The 27,174-nt window shown below is 39.5% G+C and overlaps 1 protein-coding gene across 15 annotated transcripts in view; it reads right to left on the minus strand.

Moving 5' to 3' along the window:
* MAST4 (microtubule associated serine/threonine kinase family member 4) overlaps window positions 1–27,174 on the minus strand; it is a 581,015-nt gene that overhangs the window by 297,889 nt on the left and 255,952 nt on the right. For 6 of the 15 annotated variants that reach the window (XM_078365413.1, XM_035291490.3, XM_054252223.2 and 3 more), the window contains one exon: window positions 8,278–8,352. The exons of the other annotated variants lie outside the window; for them this stretch is intronic. In XM_078365413.1, the coding sequence (XP_078221539.1) occupies window positions 8,278–8,352 (75 nt within the window). The remainder of the gene's footprint in view (window positions 1–8,277; window positions 8,353–27,174) is intronic. 15 annotated transcript variants of the gene reach the window in all.

A 27,174-nucleotide genomic window follows, 5' to 3' on the forward strand; every position in this document is an offset into this window, starting at 1 on the left:
AAAAAATTAGCTGGGCATGGTGGCACATGACTGTAATCCCAGCTACTCGGGAGGCTAAGGCAGGAGAATTGCCTGAACCCAGGAGGCGGAGGTAGCGGTGAGCCGAGATCGCGCCATTGCACTCCAGCCTGGGTAACAAGAGCAAAACTCCGTCTCAAAAAAAAGAAAAAAAGAAGGTATAGTGGTTGCCTTCCTCTTGAACCCTGAGAAATCCTACATTGCCCGGCACAGTCCAAGCCCCAGGAAAGAGGTCCAGCCCTTCCTAGATGTTAGTGGCAAGAACTAGGCTATGATGGTAAAGTACAGAGATCAACTGGTCTGAATTCTTGCTTCACCTCTTACTAGCTCTGGGATCTTGTGTGAGTTATTTAACCTCACTGCCCAAAGGTTCTGAATTGGTGTGTACAAATTTGCGAGGTAGGTAGAAGACATGTTAAGAGTAGCCCCAAAATGCAACATGACACTTTTTCTGGACATAAAGAGAGAGAATTGACCATTTGAAATAGGAGAAAACATTATCCTTTTAGTGTGATGCACGTTGTCATAGCTTTGTCCTGCAAACTGGCAAATGTGGCCCACAGGAATTGACATTGAACATCTAAGACAGTTGTCCCACAGAGTTAAACAATGACCAGGAGAGAAGAAAATTCATTTATCTGGCCACTGCCAGGTGTTCCTTATGATCCAAATGATGAGAGGTATTTATCTATTTATTTATATCTAACTAATGCTTGCAGCTCAAACTGTTTTATCCTTTGATAACAGGAGGCTGCCTTTAAATTCATTGAGAGATTTTTCTGCTTTCCTTCATGAGTCATCCATGCCTCCCGGCCAGTCATAACAGAAGCAACTAACTGCAGTAAAAAAATCAATGAAAAGGTAGAGGCTTTTTTCTATGCTTTAGGAATGCCTTATACATCTAGCAATTTCGGAATGTTTTACATTTCTATTGTTTTTGCTTTTAAAGGCTTATGTTTTCATGATGTTGTTTTCCAGCATCATAATTTAGTACCTAGTACAAATGATAGAAGTTTTTGTTTTCTAAAGAAAGTTTTTGTTTTTCAGTGTTATCCATCTTGTTCTGTGTCACTTGATTTGTGTTGCTTGATCTTGCTCAGTTTGTGGAAATTCAGGAAGCCGTATACTACTGAGTCTATATTATATTTCAATAGAAAGTTTTATATACATATGCACACATTGAAAGAAAATGGTCAGCCTCCACAAAGAGGAAGCAGTTGCAAACGCCCGGCCCATGACAGTGGTACCATCTGTGGAAGCCATTTTTACCTCTGGTCTGCACTTTATTACGTCCATCAGGAGTCAGCAAGACTTGGTGGTTAAAAACAGGGACTCAAAGCCAGACTAACCTGGCTTGAATCCTGGCTTCACTTTTACCGGCTGTGCGACCTTATGCAAGTAACTGAACTTCACCATGCTTCAGTCTCCTCACCTACAAAATGGTGCTAACAGTACCCAAAATCCTCAGGTTGCTGTGCAGATGAAAGGAGTTCACAGGTATGTAAAGCACCTGCAACTACGTTGGGCCCCTGTGAGTACTGTGTCAGTATTATCTATCCCACTGCTCCCCACAGCAGCACTTCCCTTACAGGTGGCTGCATCTACTTCTCAAGCATTTAGGCCTCCCTTATATCTTATTTCTTTGCCTATTTCTTCTTGTGGAGATCCAAGTGTAGAAGACAGAGTAGGGCAACTCCTATTCCTCAATCACCCATCTGTTGACCTACCTCCATGCCTACTTTCCAGTCCCAGGTCCTCCCCTCCTACTTCCAAGCAACCTTTGTCTGTATCTGATGGATATTCAGCTATTTGCACATGCTTCTATAAAGTGTACATTGTGTGGTGTGTGCTTTTGAATGACGTTAAAAGGATGATACTGCAGAACTCATTTGTTAAGCTTGGTTCCACATAGTGATACATTTTAGGCTCTATCCGTATTGCTGCATGTTCCTCTGGGCTGTTGCTTCCAATGGCTAAATGGTGCTCTATGGCATTTCCCCATTTACCCTGCCACATTCAATTGTCAATGCCCACAAAACCCCTGACTTTCTATCATGACAGTGCTCCAAAAGGCACCTGGGTACATGTCCTCATACAAACACGACTTCTTTAGGATTGAGACCACTGGGTAATAGGGCACACTATGTCTAACTTAACTAAGTACTAGCTGTACTTAGGCTGATACAGCCTGATCACTCTATGGAATAGGCTCACCAGGCCATCTAATTATAGCGTTCCTAATGAAGTACATGTTTGTGACTTCCCCCATTGTACTGATAAGATAAAAGATTTTCCCTTGGCTTCACAGCTGGTATACAGAGCTTGAAAATAGGGCCATGTGACCTCAGAGCTGCAGTGCCTCCCACCAGAGGGTCATGACTAGAGCATAACTTCCATCTCCTCTTGGCCTGTGACACATTCCCTCCGGACATGCCTAAGCCCGTTCTGTTTAAAAAGTCCCACCCCACCTTCTAGAACCACATGGAAAACCACCATTTCAAGGACGCCTTCTCTGGCTGCCACTCAGATCTCCCTCCACTCAAATCAGTACTGCATTGATAGTGTTTACCAGACAATACATTATTGTCTCTGCTTTATTTATTTATTTTTGCCAGTTAAATACAGAATTAAATACTGCAATTTATATTCCTCCATGGCTAACACACTGCTGAGTGTATAATAAGCATTTAAAAATAAGTATAATAGAACTGGAGCCAGGCACAGTGGCTCACACCTGTAATCCCAGCACTTTGGGTGGCCAAGGCAGGAGGATTGCTTGGGCCCCAAAGTTAGAGAACCTGGGCAACATAGCAAGGCCCTGTCTTTACCAAAATAAAAATAAAATCGTAAGCTAGGTATAATGGTGTGTACCTGTAGTCCTAGCTATCTGGGAGTCTGAGGCGTGAGGATCACCTAAACCCAAGACTTAGAGAACACACCGAGCTATGACTGCTGCCACACCCCAGCCTGAGTCACAACGTGAGACCCTGTATGTAAAAATTTTTGTTAATAAAAAGATAAAAATACATAGAACTGTATAGACTTAATAACGCAGACATTTTAACTCAACAATCATGTGGTCCTAGCCACTTATTTACAAACGAGGGAAAAAGAAATAACGATTACCAAATAACTATAGTAACAGTAATCATAATTTAAAAGATTATTACAATTTGGTACTCATTAAGTGCCTGAGCATGTGGCAAAAATTTTTTTTATGTATTATCTCATTTAATCATCAAAATAACCTGATGAGACTGTTACTGTTTTGTTCCCCATTTTTCAGATGAGGAAGCTATGGTTTTCTCAGGGTGATTAAGTAATTGACTTAAAGTCATGGTTAATAAGGTTCAGAAATGAGATTCATGCTCATGTTAGTTGGAATCAAAGATAATTTATAGATGACTGATATAAAAACACACAAAAACTATATGCTGCCTCAGAATTTTCTATTAGAAATTTATCATCCCTAAAAGCCTTTATAAAAAGTTTACATAGTACAACATTTTATGTGACTAAAATACTCCCAGAATAATTATGGCAACCAGTCTTCCAATCCCTTCCCCGTCTTTCTATGTCCTTAAATTTAGTAACAAGTATTACACCCTCCAAAAAAGAAGAAATTATTCTTTAACACTTGAAATTCCTGGGACTAAGAAGGTGTTAATTACCATCCAGAAACTCAATGCATAATAAGGCTCAAAAATGCAGATATTTTAAAGCCTATCCCCTTAGTGCTTAAAAATCAACCTATTTTTTTGATGCTACAGACAGAAACACAATTCCTTGATTTTCCATTGCCTTTATATTATATTATCTATACAACTATGAACTCTGGCTGAGGCAGCTTCTTGTCCCCTGTGAACAGTGGGTTTCTAAGGTCTCAAAGACACTTATTCTTCGGATAGGTAAAAATGAAAAAAGGATCAATCCTAAAAGGTTTAATAGTAATGAGAAAAGAAGACCATCTGCTCTGATAGCTCTGGGCTGATTTTCCCAGCAGGAGAGCCCAGGTTTTAGAAACCTTGTTATCGTTAGAGAAAGGTAAAGAAATTGCTGAGAATTAAGATGAAAGATTTTCAAGCCCTATATTAGCTTGAAACAATGTATTTTAGGTTTTGGGTAGTTGGATTATCTGTGAATTTGGGGAGATTGGTTTGTTTTTTAAAGAAGGATAGACTGTTACAACACTTTTGGGGTTTTGAAATTTATCAGATGCTATGCCTACCACTATTTACTCTCACATACTCAAAATTTCATACGATCTTTATATGAACCTATTTATTCTGGATCAGCAAAGCTTCCAATGTAAAATGACAGTTCATCTAGAATAAATCTTCATCATTCTTTTGTGCTGAAATGCCAGGAGATTTGAAAACTAATCCTCTGTACACTCTTGTTCTCTTCTGTCCACCAGATCATGTCCCTGATCCTCCCATATCAAACAGATTTTTATTTAACAGAGGCCTTTACCAGCTCGACAAATAACTGCTCCATGGTCTTTGAACTACTATTCCTATTGCCCGCTTTGCTTCGTTCTTTGTTCATTTGCTGTATTACAGCATTCATACTGAGGGACAGACAGGTGAGAGCATATTCTCAAAGTGAAAGGCACTTTAGAAATTCCCAACAGACAAGCTTAGCCAATCAGAGGCACATTACTTATCTTATTGCTTTCCCCCAACCCTTTACTCTAATTCAAATAAAACAGATTTAAAAGCTTGTTTTCCTATATTCAAAGCATAAAAGGCTTTCTAAGACAAAGAAAAAAGTCAGGCTTAAAAAAAAAGCCACCTCCTTGAGTAGAAAATGAGCCTCTTATTTCTGGTCCATATTTTCCCTATAGCTTTAAAGTAATTTCTCTTTTAAAAATTAACTTCCTCTGAAGATACTGAGAGAAGACTGCCTAATAACAATACTTTCCAAGGAATAAGGAATGATGACACCTGTAAAGGGATTTTAGGATTGAGAAACACCAGTCAAAAGCCTCGGACTAAATGGTAATGTATCTAGTATAAGGAGCCTTAATGGAAAAACGCAACAACTCTGTAATTTGATTAACATAACATTTCTTTCTTTCTTTTTTTTTTGAGACGGAGTTTTGCTCTTGTTACCCAGGTTGGAGTGCAATGGTGCGATCTTGGCTCACCGCAACCTCTGCCTCCTGGGTTCAGGCAATTCTCCTGCCTCAGCCTCCTGAGTAGCTGGGATTACAGGCACGCACCACCATGCCCAGCTAATTTTTTGTATTTTTAGTAGAGACGGGGTTTCAGTATGTTGACCAGGATGGTCTCAAGCTCTTGACCTCGTGATCCACCCTCCTCGGCCTCCCAAAGTGCTGGGATTACAGGCTTGAGCCACCGCGCCCGGCCCGTAACATTTCTTATTCTCTCCCACAGAAGAGAAAATCTAGAGCACTGGGGCTCAGTGTTAATGATCACCCAAGTCCACAGAGCTGGTTAATGACAAAGCTCAACATACAATCCAGTTCAGTATATTATTTACACCACATCATATTGCCATTGGAAAGCTAAACATTTCTATCTGAACACACTTCTTCAATGTTGACTCCCAATAAAATCAATGTTCTCAAAAGATTTGGCAGCTGGTTTACCATTTTGTTACTGATCCCCAGAATACAGGAACCTGTAATTTGTAAGCATTCTTTACTACAACTCAGGTTATTGAGTTGAAAATGATATAGTGCAGAATCTAAGCAAAGTGTGCTTATAAAGAAAGGTCATTGGCCATACAGATGCACATTTCCATTTGCCATTTATTGTCCAAGTAATGCATCCACACAGCAAATTGTGGCTTCTCCTATGGCTTCCTAATGTTAGAAAAGATTTTTAGGCCCTCCTCAAATTTCTACTACTGCAGTGTTTTGAGGAGGAAAAAATGTGACCTTTTAAACCTACTTGGTAACATGGCTGAACCAATTCACACAGCACATTAAGGCAACAGACATCTTCTCTATGGCAGTTTAATGAGTTCCTCTTAAAGTCTGTCTAGAAAAAGAACCCATGATTCTTGCTCAAAACAAAATGGAACAACAAAAAGACTCTCATCACCAGTAGGAGAAAGTTAGCTAACTGATAGTATACTATAGAACAACACACTGTATGGTGAGGCGCAGTATTTCCACAAATGCCAAGACACAATAAAATGAATACAAGACAAAAGGAGGGGGAACACAAACACATGCTGAGCTGAGTCCTTAAAACACCACTGATCAAGAGGTGCATGCTGTGTATAACAGTAGATGTGCTTAATTCGCCCAGTATTTTAGTGCCTCATTAGTTAAAACTCTTAGGTAGGGTCCAAGAAGGCTCCACCGAACTCTGAGTTGTGCTCTACTTTAGCAAAATTTACGTGTTTCATGATGAAACCATATGACTTATTCAAAGCTCGTCTATTTTCTCCTTCATATACCAATAGAACTTTCATAATTTCATCGCAACGCTACTGAGCTAAAGTGAGTTGTCTGGGGCTCGGCAGGAAAGGATGCCCTAGACACTTAATTAATGTGACAGAGCTATGAAATCTGTAGTCTAGTTTCAAACACTTCAGCATAGGCAATGTAATACATTTATGGATTAAAATTATATCCTGGTCAGACACGGTGGCTTACACCTGTAATCCCAGCACTTTGGGAGGCTGAGACGGGTGGATAATTTGAGGTCAGGAGCTCAAGACCAGCCTGGCCAACGTGGTAAAACTCCATCTCTACTAAAATACAAAAATTAGCTGAGCATGGTGGCAGGCACCTGTAGTCCCAGCTACTTGGGAGGCTGAGGCAGGAGAATCACTTGAACCCAGGAGGTGGAGGTTGTAGTGAGCTGAGATCGTGCCACTGCACTCCAGCCTGGGTAACAGAACAAGACTGTCTCAAAAAAAAATTATATCCTATACACAGTCAGTGGTCCTAATCAGAATTTACTTCCCCAGGGTGGTAAATTAGCATTATATCAGAGCTATCTGTGTTTTACTCAACACCAGAGATTTTTCTAATTGGCATATTCAAATGGATTTTCACTGGTGAAATTAAAATCAGTGACTTGCAGCTCGTGTGGCAGATGTTTAAAAAACAGGCCTTCATCAATGAAACTAGTAGGATTTAAGATAAGTGAATTGGCAAAATTTTCCACCCTTGTATGAACAGGGCATGAGAATCAAGGGATGTCTACAATTTGCATCCTCAGGACATCTGATGTTTAATTGCCAAATGGCCTTATGTCCAGCAACTGGGTTCGAGGATTCCCATTCCCTAGTTCTCACTAAAAAGGTGAGAGAATTGTGCCTCCAGAAAGTTGAGATGTTGACCTGGAGTGGAACTGTCCAGAAAAATTTGACTGGAGCACTTTAAAAGGCCGGAAAGCTCATATCCAAGTCACGGCACCAAAAATATAAAATAAAAATAAAAATTAAGAAAAAGAAAGAAAGCTGGGACTTCATTGAGTTTACGGGACCGGCTTCATGAATGCTTCCTGCCTGTCTGCTAATAACTGTTTAATAAAAGTCTGTTATACAGAACTGGCCTGAGACTGAGTTGAGCTGCATGGGATGAGCAAATCCTCACGCAAAACTTCAGCCACTTTTCTGTGGCTATTGCTATCTATTAAAACGAGTTGGGCATGACCAATTGGCTTAAGACTATTCCCAACAAGTATGTAACATGTATAAACACTGCCCTGGAGCCAACCTATACCAGCTCAGTAAATTTTCAGGAGTTTTCCAAGCCAGTTGTTAAAAATAGCCATTATTATGAATTAAAAATATCTAAATTTAAAGTAAATATATTGTATTGAAAACAAGTGTAATAGATACTTAAAACTGATACACTTCCTATTTAGTTTGCTACATTTTACTAGGGTTTATGTCAATTGTATTTATACGGTGGAAAAACTACATAATACAACTCTACAATAGTGTTCCACTGGGCCTCCCTTCCCAGCTCTGGGTTCAATGACGTCACACTGGTACCAGAAACTGGCCATGGTGGGTGGATCTATACCAGGGAAAACAGCAAATACTATAATTGGGGATTTGTTGCGTTTTCAGGACTGCTTGTTAAACACTTACCAGAACACCACTGGTGTGCATGGTCTTGATTTAATAGAGAAGACTTTGACTCTTGTCAATATCCATATTCTAAAGCCCTGGAATATACCGGCATAAATAAAACCCCACACCCTGTTTACCGCAGTGAGACCACGTCGCCATGCACACCCGCTGCCCAGGGCAACGAGACACACTCACTTTTGAAGCAGCTGGGTCCACTAGTCTCTGGCGATGCCGGGCTGAGTTGAAATGGCTCTTCGGAGGCTGCCCTTCCTGACAGTGAATGGAAGATGGGGAGTGAACGAGAGGTGGGAAGGGAGAAGGTGGGGCGTGGGATGGAGAAATGGTCAAAAAAGGGAGAGGGACAGTGTTTAACGGCACTGTATTTTGTTCTTGTTAAACATCAATAACAAAAACACAAGGCATGTTCTCCCCAACAAAAGCACGTCATGTGCAAGCTATTTTGTTATAAACAAACTTGTATGTGTATGTGTGTAATAGTCACAAACACAACCCAGTAAGACACTTCCCATCAAATATTCATTTTTAGTACTTTAGTTTAATTTGCATTATTTTTCTATTACTTTATAATTGTCTCTATTTCAAAAATACTAAGGAACACTAGAACATGATTTCTCTGAATATGAAGTCCATCTTCCTGAAATTACAGAAAGCATTACAGAGTCTTCTTAAGGTGAGACATGTCACCCATTTAGATATGAGCAAAATGATGCGGAAATCACAATCTTCCTCTGAATCATGAAAAATCTCCTGCCTCAGAAGCTCCTCTCTCCATCATCCTGGAAGAATTCATGGTATATGACAGCCACCAAAAACTCTGCCTCTAAATGCATATTATATTTTATTGGCTGAAACAGAGATGTAGCATTAAGTTTGTAATTTAAACCTATATGAAAGAGTGGTCTCTTTTAAGACCAATCCTTTAATGCCCTCCTATACATACTGGACATGTGGATCACATGGAAAGGAGTAACACCTCCCTATTGTTCATTCCATGCCAAGCACACAAACATACAACCCAAGGTACTATTTTTTAAAGGGGAATTTTTGGAAGAGGAGCCTCCATTAACGGTATCGAGTTTTACTTCTCCATCTCTCAGAGCTAGACAACAGTGAACAAGAACTTAAGAAGCAAGTACTGCCCACTGTGAGCATTAACTACAGGGAACAGGAGATAAAGCAACAGAGAGACGGTCTCACAAAATCCCTGGGCTTAAAGGCCCCATGCAAGTGAGAGACCCCAACACCAGCAACAAAATGACCCTCAGATGAGGGCTAGCATTTGCTCAGCTCTCTTAACAGAGGAAGCTGAAAAGACCTCCTCAGATAAAAATGCAATTTCTGCATTACAAGAACTTAAGAATTCTTTTTTTTTTTCCTTCTAGGAATAACAGCTCTATTTCTTTCAAGACATGTATCAATCATACCCACTTGAGTGGCCAACAATCACTGCTTCAGTGTCCACCGTATAATGCTTACCTTTCAAAACGGAAATGATATAAACAGCAGATTGCCAGTCAGGATTATGTTTTTCCTAGTATCCGCCCTACCAACATGCATTCTTTCTCTACCCTCTTTGGGAAAAAAAAAATGCAAGGAAATAGTCTTGAAACTCAGCTGACCTAGAAAATGTACCAAAGCTTTAAGAACAGAGAAGCTATCTCTGAATATCGGGCAAAACAAAACCAGGCGAAAATCTGAGCATGTCTTCTCATTTCTACAGAATCAAGAGTTTTCACATGAGAAATACAGTGTTTGAAAAAAAGCATAATAGATTATTTATTTAGTTTGATGTAAAAGTGTTCCTTTCAACTTAATGGTTTATCAAAAGGTGGTTTTAAAGCTTTTTTTTCTCCCTAAAAGAAGTTATCAAATATAAATAAATAATTATCCTCATTAATCTATCTGCAGAACTAACCACCCTTATTAACCTTCCCTATGGAATGATTACAACTGATTTAAGAGTTCCAAAGCACAGTGCCAGGCTCCTACTCATCAGGAAAAAAAATTAATCTCAGCATTAAATACACAATTACAGTCAATGTGCAAATTAACTAAATTCTGGACCTGTGGTTTATTGCTCTTCTTCTGACTCCAAGGTGAAATGTTTTTTTTTTTTTTAATTAGCTAATTGTACCATGAACTCAGCAGGGGGCAGATGTTGATATTAAACCCAGGATCTGAATCTTAAACTCCCAGTAGGTGGGAGACAAGAGAACAAGAACATCCTTCAAGGGTTAGGTTTTTGAAACCTGGTCTCCATTTTATCTAATTTATTTTCAAGTATAATAAATCTGTAACAATAGTCTGCTTGCAATGAACAAATAGGGCTATGAAGTAATCAATGTATTTACACAGAGATTCCAGTAATACATCTTCATAGAAACAAGGAAGAGCCTGGAGGATTAAAGTCATTTAATAAATTGCATATGGAGTGAAAATAAAGGAATTGTATATTTTTCTTCATGTGACTCATAACTTAAACTAACCTTAATTTTCAATGAACTAGTCATTTGGTATTCTATTGCTGAAAAAAAAAGGGGGTTTGTGATGTGATGGTTTTGTGTGTGTGTGTGCGTGTGTGTGTGTTGTATATGTTAGTTAGGTGGCACTGAGACTTTGTGGAAAGGCGGTGCACATGGCTAGATACAAGATGAGAACCTTTGAGAAGAATTTAATTCTTTAGAAGCTGAACATGCCTGCTTCTTCACTTTAGGGAGATCCTACCTGAAAATATTTTTCTTTCCCTATTCCCAGTCTTACTACCTACCAGATCTTATGACACATCCAAGGAAGGTACAAACTATAAACCTTTGAGCTTAGTCAATCAAGTACAGCTATATCAGTTCAGTTATGTAATACTCTATACATTTTTGAAAAAGCAAACAGGGCTCTCATAAGTGCTATCACAGGGAATGGACGATCCTATATAACAGATTTGTGCACATAGTTTTCCGTGTTAAGGAAAACATTAAATTATGTCACTCGACACTAATGGCAAAATTTGTGACTTCGTTTTCTTTTCCCAAATTCTAAGTTCTAAGAACCCATTTCTCTTTCTAAATGACAGCCTTCAGACTCTGGTACTGTCATTCCAGACTGAGACATCAGTCTCCTGGTATCACTTACCTCCTGGTTAATGCCATCAGCATCAGCAAAATAACAACTTGGACCTGGGCAAGCCCCACAGGGCTCTAAACTGAATGGCTTATTTACATATGCAAATAGGGGCTCCTCACTGCCAGAGGAGCTGGCAGAGGATGGGGTGGATTCCTCACCATTAGTTTGAGGAAAAGGAAGCACATTCTATTGCTTGGGTGAACCTAACCAAAATCATTTTGCTGGGATAACTAACATTAATAAAAGAAGCAACCCCCAGTAATGTAAATAAACTCTTAGAGACTAACAAAAGAAGAGTCGACATGTGCATAATGAATGAAGAAACTTAATGAGACATATTTCATCACTATGCTAAATGCTTTCACCAAGCCTTCTCCTATTAAGTCATTTTAGAAATTATAAATATCCCTAACACTGCAGATCATACTTTTTAAATAAATTACTGTTCCCTTAACATTACAGATCTGATAGCTTAGTACTTTAATTTGCATCATGTAAACATATTTACGAGAATGCTCTATGGAAAACAATGTATAAGGCATGAAATAATGGGTGCCCAGAGAATTTAGTAGCTAACATCAGACAATTTATAAAAGCCTAATTCTTTAAATCAGCTATAAGTTATTGTATATCAAAATGAGAGGCATAAGGAAAATTTTAAACTGTCTACAATTTTAGCATTAGTCCTATTTAAAAAATCTGTCATTAGGTATTTCTAGCCTAGAAATTTTAACATTGAAAAACCAGAAAAAACAAATAACAGAATATTTAAGTATTTGAAAGCCTCCCAGACTGCTTCTTAAAAGTCCATTCAAAAGAGTTTTAATGAGCCGGGCACTTTGGAAAGCTGAAGTGGGGGGAATCCCTTCAACTCAGGAATCAGAGACCAGTCTGGGCAACATGTGGAGGTCTACTTAAAAAAAAATAGGCTGGGCACAGTGGCTCACGCCTGTAATTCCAGCACTTTGGGAGGCCAAGGCGGGCAGATAATGAGACCAGAAGATAGAGACCATCCTGGCTAACATGGTGAAACCCCATCTCTACCAAAAATACAAAAATTAGCCAGGTGTGGTGGTACATGCCTGTAGTTCCAGCTACTCGGTAAGCTGGTGCAGAAGAAATGCTTGAACCTAGGAGGCAGAGGCTGCAGTGAGCCAAGGTCACACACTGCACTCCAGCCTGGGCAACAGAGCAAGACTCCATCTCAAAAAAAAAAAAAAAAAGCCCGGTGTGGTAGTCCTGACTACCTATAGTCCTATAGTCCTGACTACTCGGGAGGCTGAGGCAGCAGAATCACTTGGGCTCAGGAGTTCGAGACTACAGTGAGCCGTGATCATGCACTGCATTCCAGCCTGGGTGATGGAACAAGACCCTGACTCAAAAGAAAAAACAAAACAAGAGTTTTAATTCTGAAAAGAATCACATGCATTTTCAGAGAATAAACGTATCTACTCAACTCTGAGTTTGTATCTGACCTCCAACCAAAGCTCTTACTAAACACTATACTTCAATGTAACAAAGCTGTTACAAATAATCACTATTAAAGGGGCACCTGAACATAAGTAAAGCCACATAGGATTATGCAAAGTCAAAAACATTCCATGAAAATAAATCAATTGATAGACTCTGTAACACAGGGAGATTTAACCATTAGCAAGCATATCAAAATAGAGATCAGAAACACAAATGAACATCAAAGAAATGAGCCATTTAGAAGTAGAGCACATTTTCAATTATGACATATAGGCTTCTAAAAGCCCATGGAATTAATCACAATTTATAAAACTTCTATTATTAATAACCTTGTAAGGAGAAAAGATCATTTTCCCTCATCTCCAGAAAAGTGCAGTTAAACCCAGACTTTTCAAATTAGCTTGAAAAGTAAGTCACCAAAATAGGATACTCCCATTGCTGAAATTTACACCCTAAGACAGCAACTAACTTTTTTCATTGTAATGTTCATATTTTACACCAGGAAACAATACTTGCCAATACTGTTGGCAGTAACTACCAGCAATGTACTCTATTTCCTGATTTTTGTTTTGTTTTGTTTTTGAGATGCAGTTTCACTCTATTGCCCAGGCAAGAAAAGCAGCGGCACGATCTTGGCTCACTGCAACCTTCACCCCCAGGGTTCAAGTGATTCTCTTGCCTCAGCCTCCAAGTAGCTGGGATTGCAGGCACGTGCTACCAGGTCCAGCTAATTTTCATATTTTTTGTAAAGATGGGGTTTCACCATATTGGCCAGGCTGGTCTTGAACTCCTGACCTCAAGTAATCTGCCCACCGCAGCCCCCCAAAGTGCTGGGATTATAGGCATGAGCCACTGTGCCCAGCCTATTTCCAGGTTTTTCAAACAAATACTGGTCTTTACTTATGATGTGACTTGTAGTTAAAAACAGGCCTAAGAAAATGTTTTTTTGTGATGAGACAGATAGGAAACTCAGAATAAATGCTTTATTTAGGCTGTGTCCCAAACTTTCAATCATTTATTAATTTTTCCCATATCCATGTAGTACTACAAGTACTATTACATACTACCTGTGCTATTTTCTTAACAGTTTTATTTAAATAGATGACTTGCTTTTTTAAAAAAACTTAAATACTTCAATTTTAATGATGGCCTATGTAATAACATCTTGAAAATGTATCTTTGCAATATGCATTTTTCCTTATACGTATTTAAAAATATTAAATGCTAAATTAAAATTATTTGTGTGCTGACTAGTGTAATCCTGCATGCCACCAGTGGTGCCCACCCTACCTCTGAAAAACCAATGCTAAAGCAAGGCCCGCAAAGGGAAATGAGCAGTCCAAGATGTATGGTTTCAGAGGCAGCAGTGGTAGAGTGTGATGGTCACCACAGCTGGCATTTATAACTCTGTCACATCTCCTTCACATCTCAACTATCTGAGATGTCAAACAGGGATTGCAAATGTCGCATGTCCCTTGCCAATTCTTGACCTTTGCCCACCAAATCCACCTTCCCCAGTGTTCGTCATCTCCAGCAAGAATACCAGCATCTACCCAGTGGCTCTAACTCATGACCCAGGAGACAACATTGCTGTCTCATTCTTGATCTCAGTTTCTCTCTCCCATAAGCCAAACAGCTAGCCCTGCCCCTACATTAATGCCTCAGCGAATCCTACTGGTTTTAACTGCGTAATGTATTTCAAATTCTGCCCTTTCTTATATCTATTGTCCTCAACCTTATCTAAGCCATCTGTGTGAGTTTGCTAGGGCTGCCGTAACACAGTATAAACTGGGTGGCTTCAACAACAGAAACTGTCTTACAGCTCTGGAGACCAGAAGTCCAATGTGAAGATGTGGGCAGGGCTGGCTCTTCTGCGGGCAGAGGGAAGGAACTGTGCCAAGCCTCACTTTGGCCTCTAGATGGCTGTCTTCTCCTTGTGTCTCTTCATCCCATCTGCAAGACTGGGGGTCAGGACTTCCACACATTTTCAGAGGGACATAATTCAACTCACAACACCATCCGAGTCATCAAGACTCCAGCAATAGCCTCATATCTCTCTTCCGTTACTTTTTCTCTCTGTATTCTCCCAAGGGCAGATGCCGTAATATGCAAAGATGCCCTCATAAGACAAACGATGTCACTTTCCTCCCAAGCCTCCCCTTCCCTTTCCTCTACTCTCTGGGTCCAGCCTGGGTGCCTGTCTGGATTCCTATGACACTCCCGCTCCCAGTTCGTACTTCACTGCAGCCACACTGATCTCCGTGCTGTTCCCAGAGCTCTCCTAGCACTTTCTCAGCTCAAGGTTTCTGGGATTCCCTTTACTGGAAAACATTCCCTTATGTATTCTGCAAAGAATGCCCATTTGCTTCATTCAGGAATGCTCAAATGTCCCCTCCTCTAAAAAAAGGATGCCCCCATCACTACTTTTCGCCATCTTTCTTTATGCCATAACATTTATTATTACTTTACATAATATTGTATATGTTTGTGTTTATCTTTCTGTAAGCTCCACAAAGCCAGGAACTTTGTCTCATTTGTTCTCTACCTGGCACTTAATAGTTGTTCAATAAATATTTATTAAACTAGTCAATGAAGAGAGAAAGAGAGAGAGAGAGAGAGAGAGAGAGAGAGTGTGTGTGTGTGTGTGTGTGTGTGTGTGTGAGAGTGTGTGTGTGTGTGAGTATGTGTGTGTGTCTCATAGTTACCCATCATCAGCTCAAGCATATCCAGTGTTTCAGTCAGGATTCCTGCAAGAAACAGATCTAACTCTCACACTGGGTGGTTTGAGAAGAATTCAATGAAGGGATTACTTACAAATGAGTAGGGCTCTTTTGCCACCCCCAGGCCTAAAGAGGAAAAGGAAGGAAGCCACTTCCAGAACCAAAAAGAGAAGAGGTCACCTGACAGGTGCCCTTCCTTTTTCAGTAAAGCATTAAGCCATCTAGTGCTAAAGCCACATTCAGGGAGCCAGCGAGCATAGATTTCCATCACATTCTCCATTCTGCCTCCTTCCTTCTCATCTCCAGTCTCCTGCAAGGATCTCCCCAAGGGGCTGAACCCAACCAGACACCAGGGGGCTGACATGGGGAAGCTGAGGAGGTGGGGAGAAGGAAAAGGAAGAAGAATGAAGGGTACAGAGGGAGCAAAAGAAAGGATGAGAAATGGGGAGAGGAAAAGAAAAAGGGAAAGAGGTAGAGGTTGGGAGAAGAGAGGGAAACGGAAACAAGGAGGAGGGATATATGGGGAAAAGCACAAAGTGAAGGTCACACTGAAGCCGGAAGTCACCTGCACAATCACTGGGCCAAAGTCAGCTGCAGCCACAGGGACTTCTTCCCTTGTTCCTTCTCTGACCAGTCCCAGTTTCTTAAAGAGCAATTTCTTAAAGTGAATGTTTTTCACCTTCAACATTTTTCTGTTTTAGAAAGAAACACAGTGGACTTGCCTATGTGTCTAATGGGAGGAGAGGCAAACAATTTGAGCGGGGAAGCCGCACAGCAGTTTTTCTCCTCTGGCTCTCACTTCCCAGAAATGCTGAAGGGGTGAACTAGATATTATCTGTGAAGCCCACATATCTAATCACTGGGATTTTTCTTTTGTCAAGGTTTCACATTACTGTAATTTTTGTAGGTCTGCAGTCTCAAGTCAAAAGGAAACCCTGGGATTGGATTCCTGATGAAATTCTTACTTTGAATTCAAATTTACTTCCCAAACCTGTTATACTTCAATTTGCCTTTTAAAGTTATTCAACATTAGGAAAGTAAAACAGCCATTCCATACAGAATCCACTCATTCCACGGAGAAGGGAGTTCTCTGAAGGGCAGCAGGAAGAGAAACTGACACAATTATCCTCCTGGCCACCAACTGGTGGTAGATGCAGGCCAAGTCACTCCGGCTTTCTAGACCTCGACATCCATATCTGTAATTAGGCACGGGGATTTGAGGTCTGAAATTCTAAGACTCTGCCTGAAAGCTAGTTCAATTTTACAAAGGCCAAAAATATCTAAGATACTCTGTTTTATAGATGAGTAAATTCAATTATTGGGCTCATGTCATAGTTCAAATTTCTTGTAGCCTTCATAATTTGTGTTTTGGAAATCATAGTATTCACAAGCTATTTAGAAAACGTTTACCTTGACTGATGTTCATAGAGAAATGTTTGGGTCTTAGACTACATTATATCCATCGGTCAATGATCTTTTGTTAGAGCATTTTAAAACACTACATATTGATTCAAATTAATGAATTTTATGTCAAAGACCAGTTAACATATTTTACCTTAGACAATAAGTTTATGGATGTAATTACTGACTGGAGCTGCAAACACACAGCACAATTATACTGCAGCACATATGTCAGCCCACTTATGTCCCTTCGATTTAGAAAAAAAATTAATGATATCACATGGCACATTTTTTAATGAGTAAAATTACAAGATACCTAAATTAAGAGAACCAATTTTCCACAGGGAAATCTGGGGGGCAGAAATCTAAAGGTAAACCAATTTTCTGAAGGCAAAATAAAATTTTCAACATAGCTCTAAGTTGTACCCAAAGCAAACTATTGCCAGCAAGTAATATGGCTCTGATAATTAGACTTGATTGGGGTTTTAATTAAGTAAGGGATGCACTACACTCATCAAAGCTGTTTTGACTTGTTTCATTTGTCCTAGCAGGCATAAGGAGGACAGTCAGGGTCCCAGGAAAGGAGAGGCAGACTGGCTTTGCCAACTGGGGTAGGATAGCATTTGCCTGAACTCACTCTCATTTGGCAGTTTCTGACCACACAGATTCCTATGTGAAACAGATGAAGAGCCCACATATACACCCAAATCATCATTAGGACACTGAACACCTAATAAACAGTGTTAATCTATAACACAACAATAATTACATCTTCTACCAGGGGCGTAATCACTACAAATCTAGGATAGGGTATATGGATGAAAGGTCATCTTATCCCTCCCTCTTATTAATAAAAGCCCCAAGGCTCAGAGGACATGAACTCTGTCTGCACATTTCAAACAAATGCAAACAAAATCATCCTCATTCACGTTCAGGTCACACTGCCATAATGTCATTCTGCACTCTTTAACACACGCCTACTTTTACTGGGAGAATGTAAAACACGACATTTTGGCTCCCCACAGTGGTTCCACTGCTAGGCTTTGCCCTATGGGGTTCACATAGCATGTGTGGAAGGCACTCTATCATAGTGAAAAAGGTCTAAATGACCCGCTTACATTCTGGCCTTACATACCTAGCAGAGCCTCAGTTTCCCCATCTGTATAATGGCGATAATAGTTACCTCCATAGGGCTATCAGATACATTATGCATACACCATATTCAGCACATGCCTGGTATGAGTAAGCACTTAATAAAGGTTGGTCACTAGTGGTAGAGAGAAGGCTCGCAGTACCTGCTAATTTGTATCATCGCTAACACTGACCCAATTCACTTCCAGTTATAAACTCCACATAATTGATTTCATGGGGATTTTGAGCATTTTCTACATTTCTGAATGAAACCATTAGAGCCTAGATAGGGGCTTCAGGTACCCATGAGCTCCAGACTTTGTGGGGACCATTCATGTCTAGATCCCCTGTCTTCATCTAAATAAATCACATGTAGCAGAAAGCAGCAATAGGTGACTCTAGTTACAGTAACCCAATTAGAAGGCAAATCCTGAGCGAACCTCTTTGAAAATAACTGAGCAGTGACTCCAGACTAGGAGCAAATGGCCCCATAGATGGCCTTCCTAGCATCAGATTCAGGCGCTGCATTCTGTTGCCTGCCAGCCAGGGATTCTGACTTCATCATGAAAGTGCCACCGCCATCCAGAGTGCCTCTCCCATGCTGTCAGCACACTTCCACTCCGATTGTCCCAGATGCCTAGTGGCATGCAAAGTCGGAAGGAAGCATGCTAAACAATCGATGAACAAAGTTGGGTTCTTTTTTTAAGTTCGAGGCTGGGAAGTGGTGGGAGGGAAGTGCTGAGGCATGGGGAATAGAATAAGGGCAGATGACAGAAAGATAGAAGCACAGGAAGTGTTCGGAAGGAAAAACAAGAAAGTCCGCTGACGAAAAATACTCCAGACAAAAAAGAAAAAGGTGATCTTTGCCAAGAAAAATGTGCTAATCTTATGCAGCTGAAAGATATTTAAAGAAACATTGTAAGATTTCTGTCTTTAACTCATTAATTCTTAATCCTGAAGCATTCCCAAAGGAACAAGGAGTATTCCATGACCTATAGCTATGAGCAACAGTTCTCTAATTGTGAACCTCTGTTATGGGCAAAAATAAAATGCCAGGATAGCATTTTTTATTACCTCAATAAAACTGCAAGGCAATAATTTGCACTTTAAAAGAGCAAATATTCTTGTGAATCTATTATTTTTTTAAGATAGTCAGTAGTTACATACAGCAGTTCCTATGTGTTACATTCTGTTGTACATATATCAACCACTGTAATCATTATAACAGCCCTAAGAAATGCACACTACTTTTATGCACATTTTACAGATAAGAAAATAAAGGTGTACAGGTTTAAAAATGTGTCTGAGGGCACAGAGCTGATAAGTGAGGCTAGAATTCAAATCTAATTTGGCCAGGGTCTGTGCTCTTAACCACCACCCCAAAGAGCCTCTCCTTAGTCATAATTGATTAATAAAATATATCAAATCATTTATTTAAGGTGGCACTGAGTTATCTTTTTATTTTTTATTTTTTTTTATTTTTATTTTTTTTTTGAGATGGAGTTTCGCTCTTGTGACCCGGCTGGAGTGCAATGGCACAATCTCGGCTCACCGCAACCTCCGCCTCCTGGGTTCAGGCAATTCTCCTGCCTCAGCCTCCTGAGTAGCTGGGATTATAGGCATGCGCCACCGTGCCCAGCTAATTTTTTGTATCTTTAGTAGAGACGGGGTCTCACCATGTTGACCAAGATGGTCTTGATCTCTTGACCTCATGATCCACCCTCCTCGGCCTCCCAAAGTGCTGGGATTACAGGCGTGAGCCACCACGCCCGGCCTCAGTTTCTTTTTAAGTTCAGTGACCTCAAGTATGCTAAGATGTTTTAAGGACTTCCAAGTACCGACTTAATCCAAAATCTATTGCTCTATTAAAAGTCCAATTCTGAAAGAGCCATAAACGATATGACCTACAGTCTCATGCATGCCTAGCTTTTAGGATGATGGGCCCTTAGGTAGCATGGCACTCACTTCTGCCATCACTGCTGTCACTCACACTCAGGAGGATGTGAGATGCTCATGGACTGTGCTGTCTTCATTAAGTTATTCTTCCTCTTGTATTTAAATCACTCATCTTCTGTGATACTGCCCTCAGCGACAAGCCTTCACCCACTTTCCTCAAAACCAGGGGCTAGGTTTAATTCATTCCTCAGTATCACTCCTTTCTAGCTATCTTTGAATTTGATAAAAATAGGTGGTAAGATATAGATGACCTTTAACTGTTACATAGTCTAAAGATGTCAATGAATTGAAGAGTTAGTCAAAAGAAAATTCTCCAATCCAGTCCTACTGGTGGTGGAACCAGGAGGGTTTATGGGAAAGGTAACAGATTTAAGGCAATGGAGAGGCAAGGAAGGACAATAGTGGTGGGACTGAGAGAGAACCAAGGGTCACTGGAGACACTAACCTGTGTCTTAAATAAATGTATTTGCACCAAGAAAAACTCCAGTATTTTAGTACTTAAATGTAGTATAGTATTAAGGAATGTCAAAATTCCAAAAAGATAGAATGACAATTACCAACATAGAGGGCAGAATAAGAAATTTTAATGTATGTCTAACAGATTACATAAAGATTAGAGACAGCAAAAAGAGGCAGTATTTAATTCTGATGCTGCACAACAAAACAAGGTTATAATATTGCTATGATTTATCAAGATACTAAAAGTTCTCACTAATGCAATAATAGAAGAAAAGCAAATAATTAAAAAACTATTCTATTTGCAGTTGATAGAATGTCTCTACTAAAATATCATGAGATTCTATTAATATACATATTATTATTTTTTGAATTATTAAAAGAGCTTAGAGATTTTAGATACAAGACCAATATACAAAAATAAATAGTATTTATATATACTAGTAATAATTAGAAAACATTAAAGGAAAAATGATACAATTCACAATAGCAATAAAAATCATAAGGTATCTAGAAATATTGTCTATCAAAGAATGAACAACATCTATATAGTGGAAACTGTAAACCAGCTTAACAGGCACAAATGAATACAGAATTAACAGAAACATATACTACATACAAAGAAGGAAAGTCTCAAATACTGCCCAAATTAATTTCAAGAGCCATTGTAATTCTAACCAAAATTATAAGTAGTAAATTTGTTTTGGTGAATTAAACAATTTTAAAAACTTACTTAAAAGCATAAATAGCCAAAAATATCTGAATCAATTCTAAATTTAAAAAAACAAAACAAAAATAAGAGATATGCCTTACAAAAGTCAAGGGTTATTACAAAACTGCAGTTGTTAAATCATGCGGGATTCACTCACAAATAAACAGACTGTAACAACTAGACAACTGAAACACAGACCCTCACACCAATGTGAATGTAGTATAAACTGGAGGTGGTGAAACAAGCAAGAAAAAAGATACACTAAGTAATGATATGCCAAAGATTCACTCTCTGTCTGGAAAAATAAATTTGATCCGTACCTCACACCATACTCAAAACAGAAATCAGATAAATTAAAAACAATGTCAAAACACAAGTTTAAGATTTTAGATAAAAAGCCTGGGTGTGGTGGCTCACACTTGAAATCCCAGCACCTTGGGAAGCTGAGGCAGGTGGATCACTTGAGCTCAGGAGTTCGACATCAGCCTGGCCAACCAACATGGCAAAACCCTGTCTTTACTAAAAATACAAATGTATTTACAATATGTAAAAAATACAAAAATTAGACAGGCATGGTGGCATGCACCTGCAGTCCCAGCTACTTAGGAGGCTGAGGGAGAATCAGCTGAACCCAGAGAGCAGAAGTTGCTGTGAGCGGAGAGTGCACCACTGCATTCCAGCCTGGGTGACAGAGTGAAACTCCAGCTCAAAAAAATTTAAAAAAAATAAGTTTAGAAAAAAATGTACTTTATAACCTGCATATAGGAAAATGTTTCTTAAATAGGTAGAGAAAGCAAGCTCATTAAAAAGGACTAAAAAAGTAAACTGCATTAAAATTCAATCCTCTACATAACAAATGACACCATAAGTAAATTTTAAAGAAAATTAAAGAATGAAGTAAGATATTTCTAATATCTAAAATATATACATTAATAGAAAAAGGAAAACACTGACATTAATGGGCAAAATATATGACTTAGAATACATGAAACCCCAAATGGCCATTAAACTTATAAAAAGATACATAACCTCTTTGGTATAATTTAGTATAACAACAAAGTCGTCACTTCACACCAAACAGAATAGTGAAAATCAAAAAGTCTCAAAATGTTAGTATAAAAGAAAACAGATCATACGGTAGAGTGTACAATGATTCAGAACTTTGACAAGTTTATTGCAATATCCATTAAGGTTAAAAATGTGTATACTATAGAACCCAGCAACTCTGCTTCTTGGCATAGATCACAGAATCACACTCACATACAGACAGCAAGCAATCCACACATGGATGTCCACTGAAGCATTGTTTTTAATAGTGAAAAACAAAACAAAACTAGAAACACCCGTTTACTGTTGGAGGAAAGGATAAACTGTGGTATATTTATGACATGAAATACTAACCAGCACTTAAAATGAATAAACTAAATCTGTATGAACTATTCTGTGGGGAAAAAAAAAGTTACAATATAGACGTAAGAGAAAAACATAAACTAGAAATATGCATATCAAAACCTCCACAGTGTTTGCTTCCAGGAGGGAAGGTAGAGAAAAGAACAAAAGACTGAAGAGAGGTTTTCTGTCCTGTTGTATTTCCTTCATGTTTTAAGTTTTCTTCTTTTTATAATGTCCAATTGCTTTTATAAAAAATACTCTCTGAAGAAATATGACAAAATGTGAACTTTAATTTTAGATGTCAGATAGAGAGGTGTTTGTATATCATTCTCTATGTCATTCAGCATTTCACAACCTTTTCAAATTATTTTAAAGACCACATTTAACAGCTGTACATGTAACCATATCACCATAATTCTTGTCTAGTCACTATTTAAAACAAGAGGACAGTCTAATTTAATAAAAAGCACAATCAAAAGATCTTCCTACAGTAACATGGGCATAAGGGCTGTCTTTGTGCAAATGCACGTATTTGACTCAAAATCAGATATAAGCCAAATCAGATTTAAAATCAGGAAGGCAATCAGTCAGTGTGTGTCTTCCTGATAAAGGCAACACACAGGAACTTCTAATCTTTTCCTCCAGACAGCACTGACATTGACTGGCACATGTGAGGGCAATTAATAACTTCAAAACCGAGACCCGTATCTCTCTTTTCTTTTTGTTCAAGTGGAAACAGTAAATAAATCAACTTAAAACTTCCACTAATACTGTACAAAAGGATTTCTCCATTTAAGTTCTAGGTGAAGGCTAACCAAGTCTCTGATCTCAATTTCCCATCCAAACCATCAAGGTCTAAGGTCCTACCTGGGATCCGGACTTAGTGCCTCATCTGCCAACACTGACATTACACAACTGGGAGGCGGGGAGGCCTGCATCGCATCCCGCAGATTCTCCCTGCACCCTTCAATATCAGCCACAGTGGGGACTCAGTGCAAGCTCGGACTAACCTCATGCAGAGTGTCCTATCCCTTTCTTTTGTTTTGGTGTTTGAAACAGGGTCTTGCTCTGTCACCCAGGCTGGAGTGCAGTGGTGCAATCATGGCTCCCTGCACCCTCAGACTCCAGAGCTCAAGCAATCTTCCCACCTCAGCCTCCTAAGTTAGACCACAGGCGCCACTTACACCACCACACCTGGATATTTTTTAATATTTTTCGTAGAGATGGGGTCTTGCTATGTTGCCCAGACTGGTCTCAAACTCCTGGGGTCAAGTGATCCTCCCACCTTGGCCTCCCAAAGTGCTGGGATTACAGGCATGAGCCACAAGGCCTGGCCAAGTGTCCCATCTCAAACAGACACATTGTACACTTTTCTTCTTCTGCCCCAGGTACTCTCCAAAACCATGTGAGCCTGCTAAGGCCGACAAGTGAAACAAAGTCCATTCCCCTGGGACAACCACCACCACCAATGAGCACAGGAGCTGGTGGTGGATAAATGCTCTGGTTTCCAATAAACGTCCTTCAGGTAGCCAATCCCAGAGTGTTTCTTTCAGAGTAGCTTAGGAGGTGACAGTCAAATGACATTCCCATTGCCCATCACAGCTCCATTACACTGGCATTACTTCCTTATCTCTCCTCCCTCATTCCTGTTTCTTGACAACATCCCGAAGCTACTTGCCCTCAAATCCTCATCTCCTGCTCTGTTATCAGAAGAACGAAAATGAAGAGAGCAAACACCACCTAGTCCAACTCTAAATGTATTTTTCTTAATCATGGATTCATTCTACTTGTATTAAGCCATTCTTGCATTGCTATCAAGAAGTATCTAAGACTAGGTAATTTATAAAGAAATTACCTAAAGCTGGCAAACTGCTCAGCTTCTGGGGAAACCTCAGAGAGCTTTTCATCATGGCAGAAGGTGAAGGAGGAGCAGGAGTCCCACATGGAAAAAAGCGGGAATAAGAGGGAGGCAGGTGGGGAAGGTGTCACACGCTTTTAACCATCAGATCTCGAAAAAGCTCACTTATCACCTAGGGGATGGCTCTAAGCCATTCATGAGTAATCCATCCCCACAATCCAACATCTCCGACCAGGCCCCACCTCCAACTCTGGCGATTACATTTCAACATGAGATTTGGCGGGGACACAGACCCAAACCATAGCACTATTATTTTCTAAATACATGAGTGTCAAACAGCATGTGAACACAGACACAAAAATAAACAGGATGAAGTCTCTGTCGTCAAGGAACTCATAATCTAGCAAGGCAGAATTCACACACACTTGTCATAAATGGCTAATGTCAAGGCGGGTACAAAATATAGCAAAGCAGTGAAGAAAGGGTGACCGCTTCTGCCTGTGGAGATGCTCCCAGCTCACATCTCTTTCCTTTTCTAACTGATGGGGCAGCATTTACAATGGTTCCCAATCATCCTTGGCGTCTGGTCTTCAAACCTTTTTGTAGTCTGTCCTTGAGTATGGAATAAAGTGGTTCACTTCCAAGGACTAGAACACAACAAAAGGGAGGAGGTGTTACTTTCCAGATTAGGTTACAAAACTGTAACTTCTCCTTCCAAGAACGGGTCACCTGCCTGCCCTCTCTTGCTCTCTCCCATGCTCCCTCTGTCTCATGGAAGTGAGTTGTCATGCTGTGAGCTGTCCCATGAGGAGGACAGTATGACAAGGTTCTGAGTGGACTTCGAAAGCAGGTGGTCCCTGAGTCCAGCCTTGAAGTGGCTGCAGCCCCAACCAATACCTTGATATTAACCTCGTAACAGACCTGGCACCAGATGACCCAGGTAAGCTGCATCTGGATTCCTGATGCACAAAAACTATGACATGATAAATATTTGTTGTTTGAAGCAGCTATGTTTTGAAGTTATTTGCCACAAAGCCAGAGATAACTAGTAACACACTAATCATGATTTAAAATCACCAAGAATATAGATAGTTTAGGCAAAGAATGTCTGATGTCTGTTTCTTGTTCTTTCACAGACTCATTCAATAAGCATCTACTCTGTGCTAGGCAGTATAGGCACAAAATTTAACTTTAAAAATGACACTAGCCGGGGGCAGTGGTACACACATGCAATCCTGCTACTGGGGAGGTTAAGACCAGCCTGGACAACAAGGGGAGACATCATCTTTTATAAAAATAAATATAATGAATAAATGAAAATAAATATGACACAGTCCCTGCCTTCGTAGAAAAGGCAAATTTGCAAAATTTGTGACAAATCTATTTATGCAACTTCCCTAGCTTACTTTAAACTATGATGTGTTATAAACATTTAATTTCTACTGACCCTATAAGTAATTTATTAAACATATAATCAAAATACCTTTGCTAACAAGATACTTAAAGGTTTATTCAATCTGTTTAAAACATAAGATATATATTTAGAACAGAATTCTAATTTCCTTTTCCACAAAAAAATCCTTGCAGGAATTAGGTCTTTTCCTTCCATTCATTCAGAAAACTATTCCCACAGGCAGAAAACCCATGAAGCAGTGAATTGAAAAACTTTACATCCAAACATTCTGTAATATTTTCCAAATCAACTACTTTGAAGTCTACATTCTGCTCTTTCTGATGAGACTTAGTAACTTCTGCACAAACTCAGAATAAACATGTAAGCATTACTGAACGAGATCACTTATGTTAGACTTCCGTATTTTGTGATGCAACTTTTCCCTCTCACCATATACTAATAACAAGAAGGGACAAACCCATACAAACAGGGGAGTTCTTTCTCACTTACTCATAAAACACTTCTTTAATACTATTTTTTAAAATACCATCAGCTTTTCCACAGCATCCTAAGCAACCTAAAGAAATGTGGTCATTTAGAATAAATACACACACACACACACACACACACACACACATACACGTGACCTATTAAACCCGTGACTAGAATAGTTACCCTTACTCCAGGTAGATTAAATTACTACACTGGTTATGCAAGTTTTTTCGAACATGCCTCAATTTTCTTCCTGTTAATAGAATCCACTTTAACCAACATGACTTGAACAAAAGTTTACTTTCATTAGAAGCAATACCTTGACTCTCTACCAGTCATGGCACAAGGCCATGAACTAAGGCCATGAACTAAGGAATAGACACCAGAATATGTAGGGGGGAAATCACAAAAAGACTTGAGATTATTAACCGCCTTCCTCTTAGACTCACTCTGGGCTTTGACCAGGGTGTACCATCTACTATGACACTGTTGAGAAGCATATGCCATCTCTGTTTATCACTTGCAAACAGGATCTTACACTCTTCCTCTTCAGTTCATCATACTTTCTGCATACCTCTTTCTTTACTCACCAAAGAGAACGTAATGAGAATTCTATCTAGGGAGGGAAGATAGTTTACATTTCATTAGGATATCCTTTGAAGATTACTGACAGCTATCTCTGTAACTTACTTAAACCCACTATACACAATGGAACTCTGAGAACTTACACTGCAATGGTATTTTCTATACAAAAGATTTATCTGTGTTTCTAACTAAAGGGGAGAAATGTTGCTAAACGTATATTCTAAATTAATTTCAGCTGTGCAAAAACCCAGCCCAACTTCTTCCTCAAAATCATTTTGCAGTAAGAAAGGGCCAGACCATGGTACAAACTGTGAAGCCAAAAAAACAGATTTGTATCCACAGACAAGCCTTATGGTTTTCAGGCAATCTGTCAAACATCTCTGAG

This window comes from Callithrix jacchus, chromosome 2 (assembly GCF_049354715.1).
Source record: "Callithrix jacchus isolate 240 chromosome 2, calJac240_pri, whole genome shotgun sequence".
In the NCBI taxonomy this organism is placed as follows: domain Eukaryota; kingdom Metazoa; phylum Chordata; class Mammalia; order Primates; family Cebidae; genus Callithrix; species Callithrix jacchus.